We start from the raw sequence: 12,039 nt of genomic DNA, 5'->3' as shown, positions 1-12,039 counted from the left end.
CAAATAAAAATAGGGGTCACAAATAACCAAGTTTTTTTAATTTATATTTTCAAGTCAGAGGAATATATTTTGCATTGATACACATCCTTCGGAAATCAAAGGGCCAGCAGAAAAATTCTGGCTTAATGTCTGCAATTCAGCTAATTTTGTGTTGTTTGTGCTAACTATACAGATTTAAATGTCTAAACATTTAGAGACAAGCCTTACATTCTTCTTTATTTTTTCATGAGCTCTTCCTCATGACACTTGACTAAAGTGTCAGTGCTTCAAGAGCACACCCGGTAGCTCCAGCCTCTTTTTTTCCAGCATATCAGGGCTTGGGAGTCTCACTGTCTCTCTTCTGTACCAGCTCAGTAAATTATGGAGTCATGAGTCTCTGTCATTTCTCCTTTAATGCAAAGAGGATCAGCCCATGTGCCATTGCTCAGGTGAGCAGCATCCTCCCTGCTTTCTGCTATGAGCTGTCTGACAAAGACTTGGAAGCTCCAGGAGACGCTTCTGGGTCAGCATTTCCTGTTGATGGCTACGTGTGACTGTGCACTCAGGTTGCTGTTACCCAGCTTTTCCTTTCGAGGACCTGCTGACACCTAACTTGGGGTGCTGTTCTGCTGTGGGGCAGGCAGTCCCCACCATACCAGGTCAGGGCTCTCCGTGTGTCTTGACTGGAGCAGCACCTTTCACTGTGGGCAGTGGTAGCCTTAACACACCCTCTGCTGCTTTGCCCAGCACTGAGTCCTGCAGTTTCTGCAGGTTCCATCCTGTACAGTCCTGATAATCCACCAGGTCCTGAGGCGTGGGACATGTACAAGGCTGAGCCAGAGAGAACAGCAAGTTCCATTTCACTCTGTTTCTTGTCTGAATAAAGATCTCTCTTGTTCTGTGCATCAAACACATGCGCAACAGGCTTTGATTCAACAAGCTCGCTGAATTGCCTGTTTCAATCAGATGATCCTGCTAGTAATGCAAACTCTTATTTATTTGGGAATTTTTACTCAGAATGTTCCTGTTTAACTAATATGTTGACAAACAGTCTTCCATATTTAATTGCTTCCAAAGGAGGAAATTTAATCATGTGTACTTGTTCTATTTCTTAAAATTCAGTGCTCTGGCAGAGCACATTCCTGACACATGTGCACAGATTGAACTCATTTTGACTACAGATTATTGTGGGTATCTACCATTTAAAATAAAAAGAGGGGTTTAGATAAATGCAGGAACAGTTAAATGGTGTACAATGGTGATGGGCTTGTGCTGAACCACTTTAATTGGGGATTTGAAGTAACGGACTTGCACAGTATTTGACATTAAAGACTTTGCAAATGTAACAGCAAAGCTCCAGTTATACTCTTTTTCCCTCTAAATAAATACATGGATTTATTTCCAGCACCTGAGATGCTGTCCTCTGCATGGAAGAAAGGACTCAGTGTCAGGCTGTAGTGCAAACAGCAAGGACATGTGGAAGGAATTGTAGCTGTGAATATGTAATTCCTGGCCTCTGACGCTCACGGAGCGCGGTGGCTTTCCTCGCCTGGAGCAGCCTGAATGGGCCCATTTTCTGTTCTAGACAGTGTGTCTGTTGGCAGAGCTAAACATATCCTCTGTGCTGCCAGAGTGAGGATGCTGGGGAAGGCAGCTGAGAGCGAAAAGAAATGGTTGGAAATTTGTTCCCAACAGGCACTCAGTGAACATTTTTCAAGGGTCTCATCCTGATTTTATAAGCAGCAACTTGGTGCACTCAGACTCTCAGAAGTCAGCCAACCTTTGACAGGGGCAACCTGACCCACAGTGTCCAGTTTAGGTCTCTGAAAGGATTGTCACAGCCTGATACTGATTTTTACTGCAATATTGAAAATCTGGGGTATTGTACTGTATTTTGCTAAGATAGGTAAGGAAAGTGACCACAATGCAAAGTGTCATTAGGGAATGGTTGTGATCTACTGTTCAGCACAGGAGCTTGAAAACATAAGTCTGCTGGGGGACTACTTTCCCAGTGAGACTGGAGCACTTCCAGGAATCACACTGAGGCTGCATGTGTTTCATTATGGTCTGGTTTGTCCAAGACCATGGTGTTGTCCTTTTAGTGGCACCACCTGGGTTTTGTCGACAGATAGAGCTAACAAATGTGGCTTTTCCGCAGCAGGGCAAGGTTCATCTGTATAGGGAAAAAAAAAAAACACAACAAAACAGACTGAGATCTTGGCTCTTTCTTCTAGACAAATCAATAATAGCTCTTGGATGTCTGACAGGGGTTGGCAGACTTCATGCACCAGGTGTCCTTGAACTGTTTCCTCATTCTGAGGTGCAGGCGGTCCTGAATGTCCTGCAGCTCTGGGGATGCTGGTTGGATGTGTTGATAATAAGGGTGGCTCTGTTTTCAGGGTCAGAGCTTTGCCTGTTAATGCTGCACTTGCAGGATGAAAATCACATTGAGCAGAATCCATATTATTGAGCACGGAGAGTGCCAAAGCTGAGCACAACCCCTGGGATGCAATGTGTGAGAAACAGGCCACAGCTCACCCCTAAACCTTGCTCTGTTTGTTTACTACACTGATCCTTAGCAGTGGCTTTTTCAATGCACTAACTTTGGGCTTTGCTTCTTTCCAGAGGAAGCCATCAAGCTCCACAGCGGGCCTCCAAAGAACGCCTACATGGAGCAGAGCTTCCAGGGCCTGAACCCGGTGCTGAACATCCCGGTCAGCGCCGCTCGCGCCGACCAGGCCAAGCGCAACGCGGGGCTCGTGGGCGCCCGCCTGGACGCCTGGGTGGACTCTCTGGTCAGCAGCGTCTGGTCGGCCGTGGACGTCTGCAGCGTGGGCCCCACGGCCTGCCCCGTCCTGCAGGGCTGTGCCCAGACAGCCTGGAGCTCCCTCAGCCCCGACCCCAAGTCCGAGCTGGGCCCCGTCAAACCCGACGGCCGCCTGAGGTAGCACCCGCTGCGCTCTGCCCCGGCATAGGTTTTTAAAAGGGAATTGAACCTTGCTTCTCTGTGAATCTCACACCGGGTTTCAGAAACCTGAGGGAAAGTTACATTTTTTTTGTTACTTATTGTAATAGAATTCATTTTAAGAAAACAAAACCAAAACAAGGAAAAAAAAAAAAAAGTTCTGTAGTTCTGACAAGGCCTTTGCACTGCCCTCTCCATCAGCTCTGTTGGGAGCAGCTTGCCTCATCCCACAGGCTGTGCTGTCCCATGGGGACCCGGCCATTCCACGGGCCCCTGCACCCACCTCGTGTGGGCTTGGAAACAGTGGCACCAAGCCATGGGGAGGGCAGTGAAGGAGCAGCTGCCAAAGGGGTTTTTTTTAAATAAATTTGTCCGTGCCTCTGCTGTTTCATAGGCTTTCGTTATTTTGCTACAATGAATAAATCACATCAAAATTCCCTTTTACTTACACTTCCTGGGGAGGTTGGTTCCTGCGGGCTGAGGTCTATATGGCCACATGACCTCAGAGAATGTGAAGTAATTATGGTACAGCCTCACTTGGGTTTTTAATAACACAAAGTAATTCTGGACACAGCTGATGTCTGTTATTCTTGTTAGAGAGAACGAGCAAAAGCAGAAACTTTCAGATTCCTTTCAGAGAATTTTTTTCATACAAATTTAATGATAAACTCTAAATGAAACCAGTGTTTTGCTATAGTAGTCTTTTATGTCTCATGCAGTCGGGTTCAGGGTCAGTGTACTAAGAGTATTTATTAAAGAACAAAGAAGTTTTTTGAATTTCAGCCCTTTCAAATCTGCAGGCATTTTTGGAAGCCACCAGTACCTGAGTATTTTACAGGCTGCCAGTAGAGCAGGTGTGTATGTGTAGGCTGGAGTGGGTTGGGATGTGTCTGCTCACACCCTTTGCTCATGAGCTGAGCTGAGTTTTTTCTCAGGCAGTGGACCTGTAAACCAGTAAAATGTAAAATTGGGACCTAAATCAGCAACAACAGGTTTCTTCCCTAATTTGAGTAGTGGCTAGTAAGTCTTAACACTAATTCCCTTCCTTGGTCTCAGATCTCCATCTCTTCCTAAAGAAGGATCCGTCCAGGCTTTGCCAGGGCACCTGGAAGGCTGTACAGGATGTGGGCTGCTGCCCAAAGCCAGGGGAAGGAGAACAATTCCGTGTTTCTCCGTGCTTTTACTTTATTCTGTCAACAATCTACTCCTGCCTCTCTTCAGAATTCCTAGCAGGCTGCATCCTGTTTTAAATAGTCATGTTTTTGCATAATTTCAACCTGCATTTACTACATTACAGAAAAATTAATTTACATTCCAAGAACTTTTTAGAATACAGCTTTTATATACAAATTCATCTCCAACTAATGTGTTTTACATTAGCAAAAACATGCACTTTGTTGCTGTTGCTGTGTTAATTTCTAGTTAGCAACAGAGCCAAAAAAGACCATCAAAAGCCATTGGGTTAATTAGGAAAGAAGTCCTGTTGCTGTCATAAAGGAAGGTATCTGTTCAGCCTGCTGTGTGCATGGATAACTTTCTGCTGGGACTGAAGTGTCCACATCAGGAGGGAAACAGACCCTTAGATCATTCCATAATCACATCTCACAGGAAGGTTGAATTCCCTTTTAAACAACACTTGCAGTAGGACTGTACCACACAGATCCCCGTGGCTTGTGGTATCTCTGTCATATTGGTTTAAAGCTACTTCAGTTTGCTTTGGACTTGAAATTGTGGTGTCAGCTGTGCTGGCATTAAGGCAGAGCATTGAAATGTTTATCTGGCACAAAAATGGATGCATAGAAGGAACAGTTTAGGTATTTATTATTTATGTTTTAGTCAATGACTAATTAGTAGGTGCTGCTTTTGCAGCTTGAAGATTATGTTATTTTACTAACTGAAGCTGCCTTTATTAAGAAAAGGCCTTCCTCCCCTCACACCTCCCTTTCTTTTTTTGTCTTGATTTTGTCAGTCACGAGCGGTAGCTTTAGGAAAGTTTGTAGCAATGAGAGCTGATTGGAATATTCCAGTTAAGATAATGTTCCAGCTTTTCAACCAGCTCTAGAGGCAAGCTTGTGTGAAACCAGGGTTGCCAACAGGTTTATGTAATAGAATCACAGTGTTATTACTTATTCAGTAAGGGTTTTTAACAGTGCTTGTTTTTAATGTAACATTCCTTTGTGAAGTTCATATTTTCTGGGGACCTCCAATCCTCACTGTGAAATCCAGGGCTTTGGTCACACTGATGCAATGGCGACTGCACAGTCCAAGCCCTGCAGATTAAATGAAGGTCACATTTAAGGCACACAAGAAAATTCATCAACAAGCCCAGGCAGTGCTTGTTCTCAGTAATCCTGAGGTAGCCACAAAATCTTCAGTCTGTCTTGCACATAAGCACATGTGTAGGGTGCACCCACACACACGCATGCAGATAACTTCGTTTTGAAATCTGATACTTGTTTTTTATTCTTACGCAGGAATGCTTTTAAGTGCTTTTTTGGTAAGTTTTCATTAACTAGACCAAGCAAAAAGTGACAACAACCACATCTTCTGCAGTTAGGAAAAAAACTGCCACTTTTATCATTTGAAGAATAAGGTGCAAATTATTTTGTTTTAGTACAAAAAAAGCAAAAGAAAACAGATGGTTGCTGATATATCCATTTGCATTATATGATAGGTTTAAAATACCTCAAAGAAAATTTATATGAGATTATTTTCCGAAAGACAAGAAGCATTTAAACAGTGAAGTTTTGTAGCAAGCTGGTAATCCCAGTGCTGCTGTTAAAATATAGACTGTGGAGCTGAAGGGGTTGATCCTGCAGTCCTTTCTCAGGAAAAACTTCCAGAGTGTTAGTGCTAAATGAGGATTTCAGAGTCAAATCCAGCATAAATAAAGGGTATGACAGTGTTCTAGGGGTAAATGCTGTCTGTTTGGAGTCATCAAAAGATAAGCTGCCATGTTTGGAACATCTTCTGGGGGTAGTGTCAAGTTTTGGACCTAAACAGCCGCCTCTACTATAGCTGTTATCATGCAGACATGGATCCAAAAGATACATATGAGACTCAGTGTCTGAGTTACAAAGTCAGTAGTTGTGAATAAAAAACATATAAAGCCAGACTCTGCATCAGGGATCAGAGCTGGCTCCAAGGTGATGCTGTTAAGCCCAACTTAGTCCTTCTTAGTGGCTTCTCTGGTTTAAAATGGCAGCACTGGGAGCTTGGGATGAGCATTGTCGATGGTCAGAAGAGAATAACTTCACAGATCTTACATTTGGTGAAAAGGAGAATTCAGAGCAGGGACCCACAGCTGGTACAAAACACAAGAGTAATGCATCTTCACCTGAATGTGCAGGTGTTCATTTCCGGTCACACTGGCCAGTCCTTGCTGAACAGGATCCCAGCTGGAAGCCTGGTTTGATCAAAATTCCGTTCATTGGGAGGGGTTTATATTTCCATATGCACACATTTATCCTCTGTGTGTAATGCTTTGCTTGTTTAAATTTACTGCCCGTTCTGCATGACAGCCATGTAACACTCCTGTGATCAATCTGTATTACACAGAAAGGGAATGTGGCAAAATGCAGAACATCTGCATACGTGATTTAATGAATTATGTCCAAAGTCAGTCTCAGCATTATGCAAACCTGTTTATATGGTAATGTTAGACCCCAAGGCTAAACGAAATAGCTCAAATGACAGTTTATTTTCACATTTGTCCAATTCTTTCTTTGATGACATTTGGACATTGAGTAGTAATATTTGCATTTTCATTTTCTGATATTCAAGGGGTTTTTTTTAGAATTGAAATTATGTCTTCATTTTTTGTGCTCTCAGCAAGCAGAGAATTTTAACAATTCCTTCATGATAGCAAGTGTTATACAAGAAAGTCCCCCTGTATCTCTGTTGTTACGCTTCCATTATTGCTAAGCCTTGAGATACAGGAATGTGCATTCGTGTGTTACAAATTGACTTTCCTGGGTACTGGCTTCAGTGCACAATGCCTGTACAGTTGTTTAATGGTGTATTAACAGTGATCCTGCAGCACCTTCAAAAGTACCAACTAATGTGCATTCACTTGCCCTCTATCTCCTGCAGCACTAATTGCCATCCTAATGAAGCCTCCATCACATTAGCCACGATTATAGTGAGCACAGTAGTGAAGTCAGTGACTCAGAATGGGGATAGTGTAAACCTGACCTGAGGGAGAGAGAAAAGGTAGACAAGATGCTGAAACTTTGCTAAAGTTTGACACAATTGCATTGCAACAAAGCTTTGAACAAACTGGGCTCCTTCTGCACAGCAAGGCTAAAAACCATTGATGCCCTGAGATCTCAGCTTTGATAAACAAGATAGAGAAGAGCCAGATAAACAAGATCCAGATGTTTCTTGTGGCTCAGCTTTCTGTTGATTTCTCTAGTTCTCTTTCATCACAGCCATCAGAGAATTGCCATCTTGCCCCTGGCTGACACGCCCTCCTTGTTGTTTTCCCAGCTCCCAAAGCTTCGGGAGTTGGCCACATGAAACCTTGGCCAACTGCAGTACTTTCCATGGAGCAGGAAGTTTTATACTGGAGTGAGCTAAATCCCCATGGGGAAAGTTTGCTTTTCAGAGCAGCCTTCAGTCAGTTCACTGGCACACAGGAAGGTGTTGGTGAAAGCCAGCAGTTACCTTGTCCTGATTTTCAGGCATGGGAATCTGATATATGTGAGAGGAGACTTGGTTATTTGATACTTCAGTAACAGAATAAGACAGACCTGGTGGGACATGGTTGGCAACCTTTCTCACTGGCCTTTGCTTCAGTCCAGTTGTGAAAAGATAATGATCCATACTTGTCTTTATTTCTACCATTCAAGACCTCCAGTGTAGTCTTGAGGATGAGTAGGACTTAAACCCATATTAAATGACAATTGAAAACATAATGTGAAAAAGCCTTTTCAAGCCAAACCCTCAGGCTTCTGCCAAGGCATCTCTAGGGATGATGCTGACACAGAGGGTGGGAGTGATGCAGTGTTAGAGAGGACAGAGACTGCCCTTCCAGAGGCCCAGGAGGAGTTCCTGAGAGCAGGAATACCTGCTGCTGAGCCGTGAGGGCAGCTGCTTCAACAGTCAGGCACAGAGGAGCCAAAGAAATATGAATTAGGGTTAAGGACAGCAAGGAAGAATTTGTAGGACTGCACATTTTCCTGCAGAATCTTCAAAGATAACCAAACACTGATTTGTAATTCCCTACAAAGGTGTATTGTAGAAGAGATTGACCTTCAAAACCTTCACCACCATCATCACAGTAAGGGAAAGAATAATCAGGCTGAGAGCATTTAAAATTGAGGCTTACAGCCTGTGTTACCAGGAGCAGGGCAGCATTAGGGTGTCTCAGTTACGTGTGGCTTTGGGAGCAGTTACCCTCATGATGTGACACTGCAGGTACCACGTTGATTCTGTTCCTTCTTACTAACAGTAGTGTGTTGATCGCTCTGCTCTTTGCTTCTGCCTTGGTTACCTTCTTTTGCTCATGGGTGCTACCACAGCTGCTACCTCACTGTGTCTGCAAACACGTTTACCTGAGAACAACAAAAATGGTACCAGAAATCTCCTTGAACTGAATGTACAATCTATGCAAATTCTCTTTCTACTTTGTTACAACCTAGAAGTATTACTTGTAACCTTGCCAAATAAACAGCAAGATACTGTACAGGTGCCTCTGATACCAGAGTGACAATTCTAGGCGCGGTTCATGGCGCTGCATTTGTATATTGTAATGACTCGGCTTGTCTTTGGTTCTGTTGTAATTAACACCTTTGACTGAGACAATAGCACTTCTGCTAGGGGAGCACCTTCAGTTTGCTGGGAATATTCCAGAGGAGGATGTCTATGGCATTTCGTTTTATTTTCCTGCTTAGATCCAAAAAAACGCACAGACCTGCTGGCCAAAACTAGGGTGTTGTTTCAGCTTTTCTGTGGATGAATCCTGTCAGCTTTGGATCACTCGGTGTCTGTTCCCACTGTGGCATCCAGTGTGTTGCCCCTTAAAGAAAGCCTTACTTCCATCCTTTCTAAATGTGGCCTTAAACTGTGTTAGGAACTTTGGTGTTGTCTGTGTCTTGCTCACTTTCTCTGTTTGTTGTGGAATGAATAAAAGGCACCTTGAGATTTCTATTACAGCTCAGTTGTGTTGCTGTCAGCTTACACTTCACAAATACAATGGAAATTGCTTACAAATGCAGTCTTTAAGGAAAGAAAATGACCTTCCCTTTGGGCAAAAGGAAGTCTCAAACGTTCATATAAACCTTAGGAAATTATGAGCTCTGTCTCTTGCAAGTCACTGTAGATAAGGAACTTGGTTTAATTACGTACAAAGTACAAACTTAGTAGCTTCTAATTTATCTTCAGGCTACAACAGGACAGACTGCTCTCAGATGCACAAGACAAATTGTAGAGTAATTTCACACATTTTAACATGGTGTAGTAGCATTCCTCTCAGATTTGTACTGGTATCTGGGAGAAGAAATATCTTCTTAATAGTATGGTCTTAAAATCTGAAGAACGTGATCACATAGGGCCAGATTTTGGGTGTTGGTTGGCAATCTAACAGTTCATTTAGAACGTGGTTGTTTTTTCATAAATGCATTTCTGAAAATCTGGCTTTTGGAACTTCTTTCAAAGGCTGTCAAAGTCAGCAGAAAGCAATGGCTTCTGCTAAGGCTCCTATATGTTGGGTTTCTTTAATACTTTCCTCCATGAGAATTGTCGTGTTTCAGAGAGTAGCACCAATATTCCCGGCAGGCTGCAGTGCTTTTAGGAATCCCAAATCCTATCCCATGTTGGTATTCATATGTGGATACAACCCAAAGGCAACTGAAAAGGGTTTACATATAAAACAAGATTTGTGAAACTAAAACAATTAATTTCATCAATATCAATGTAATGAAATTATTTTTCGGACTTTGTCCTTTTGGTTCTGTTTTGGTTTGATTGGATTTTTCTATTGCCTAACATAGTCCATAATAAGTTATTCCTATTCTGTCATTTTCAAAGACTGGTGGTAATATAGTTTTAAGAAATAACTATTTTGTTATAGATCATAATATGCATAAAATTGTACAGAAATATTTTGTAATCTATTGAATAAGAAAAAAGAAAAACGTGTATATACAGGAGAAAAAAAAGTTTAAAAAAAATTGGAAATTCAAATGGAACACACCGAAAGATGTAGATATTTTGCTATTTATTTAAAGGAGTATTTTATGAGGTCTTGAAATGTCTTAAATTGACCAGTAATCAAAGTTCAAAGTCAGAATGCTTTCCTTGTAGTAGAATGTGATTTTCAGCAATTATTGCACTACCCGTTTTTGCACCCTTTTGTCTTTCATTTAGCAGAAACAATGTGCCTTAGCTGTATTCTTTGTCAATGGGAGTTTGGTTGTTTGTCCGACAAAGCAAATTTTTTTGCAGAAAAAGAAATGGATGTATGAAATACTGTATTATACCAAAAACACTGCAGTGTATATAATGCTTTCTGTCATACGGTGTTTTCAGATGCAGAGTTTTAAAATTAAAAAAAAAAAAGTCTGTCTTTAGGAGCACGTGCACTTTGTATTATTTTCAACCCCACCCATGTGTGTCTTATTTGAAAGAACTTTGCTGCTTGGTGATTTTTAGGAGGGAAAATGGGCCTGAGCACTTCCAGCCTGTGTTCCCAGTGCTGCTGCCTGGTCAGTCGTTTCTCAGCCGTAGCCATTTGGGGGAAGCATTCACGAGTGCCTTTTGGGAATCTGTCATTGCTCCCAGGCAGTGCTGCAGCCTCAGCTGGGTGCTGCCCCCAGTGCAGGGGTGGAAGGTGGATGAACTTTGCAGGGCTCTCAGCACTCCTGGCACAGTGGGACCCAGAGAAACCTCCTAATTCTTGTTTTCAAACCCAGATGTCTGCTTTTGGGCCAGAGCCTCTCTGCCTTTTCCAGTGATGACAAGGAATGGTAGGCTAAGGGATCAACAAGGAGCTCAGCTGAAGTCTGTTTCCTGAAAGCCATTAACCATGAGAAGTGCTGGAGCAGTTTCTTCCCTGCGTCCCCAAAGCGTGCATCAGCCTAAGAGAAAGACTCTGTCATGGGCTCACAGATGTCCAGCTGGGTGCAGAAATGTGAATTAATGCAAGGGCTGGCTGGTTCTAAGAGCAGCTAAATATGTGCCCTCTGCCTTAAGTGCAAGGATGAGCTCAGAAAGACACATTTCTTCCATAGCTCCCTGCTGGGTTATGGACCCAAACCAGCCATTGCCTAATGTTCACCCAGTGTGAGCACAAACATTTATTTCTATACCCTGGTCTCCACACAGAGCACTGATTTCTTAGAGCTGCTTCCATAGATGTGATGGGGGAAAAGTTAAATTCTCCTAAAAGTGGATGATTTGTGTCTTTAGCACCATCCCCATACACCCATGATGTAGTTCAGATTTGTCTCCCTGTGCAGCTTTTTGATGTAGGATGCTTGGAAAAAACTCCTTGATGACCTTCCAGCAGTCTTTGACAGCACCAGGAGCTGCATGACTTTTCATGCACCCCCAAGCCGTGCTGCAAGTTCTCTTGGCAGCCAGAGCTGCATTTGATCTTGTGTTTTCTTTTCACCTGCTGTTCAGGAATTCCACTTTTTTGGCACTTAGATGCAATGAGGTCTGTTTAAACAGAGGAGGGAACACAGTGCTAATATTTTAGTCTTGGCACAAAGAAAAGATCTTCTGTGGAGGGGAAAAAGGAAAAAATAATCCTGCTTTCAAATTTGAAGCCTGGTTTTATTTATAGCTTTTTTAAGAAGTTTGCTGCTTTTGTACTGGCTTATTCCTAATCCAGCTGCTAGTAGTCATGGCATATTAAAACAAAAAGCCCTCAACTTCTGGTTTAATTATCTCCAAATGCGTCATTGGCCACTACTTTAAAGGAAAGGCTGAGGGGGGGGGGGGGGGGGTTGGAAATAAGGCTACCAGGTGCTCAAGTGTTTTGTTTGCCTTGTAGACTTCAGTGAGAATCTGCTCTTTACGGCACAGGAATCCCAGTTCAGCAGAGAGAGTCGCCCTGGCAGTGTCACACTGGCAGGAAGGGCTGTGCCTCT

At 42.8% G+C, this 12,039-nt stretch overlaps 1 protein-coding gene and 1 long non-coding RNA gene across 8 annotated transcripts in view; one reads left to right on the top strand and one right to left on the bottom strand.

The window, feature by feature from the left end:
* The window catches only part of XYLT1 (xylosyltransferase 1), a 176,932-nt gene extending 166,417 nt beyond the window's left edge, over positions 1–10,515 (top strand). For all 4 annotated transcript variants that reach the window (XM_072935589.1, XM_072935590.1, XM_030284403.4 and 1 more), the window contains one exon: positions 2,605–10,515. In XM_072935589.1, coding sequence (XP_072791690.1) covers positions 2,605–2,927 — 323 coding nt within the window. In that variant the 3' untranslated portion in view covers positions 2,928–10,515. The remainder of the gene's footprint in view (positions 1–2,604) is intronic.
* The window catches only part of LOC140685070 (uncharacterized), a 124,046-nt gene that overhangs the window by 6,132 nt on the left and 105,875 nt on the right, over positions 1–12,039 (bottom strand). The window lies entirely within an intron of this gene.

The sequence above is a fragment of the Taeniopygia guttata genome, chromosome 14 (genome assembly GCF_048771995.1).
Source record: "Taeniopygia guttata chromosome 14, bTaeGut7.mat, whole genome shotgun sequence".
Lineage (NCBI taxonomy): Eukaryota > Metazoa > Chordata > Aves > Passeriformes > Estrildidae > Taeniopygia > Taeniopygia guttata.
Note: the sequence above shows the minus strand (reverse complement) of the source record. Positions and strands in the feature narration are given on the sequence as shown.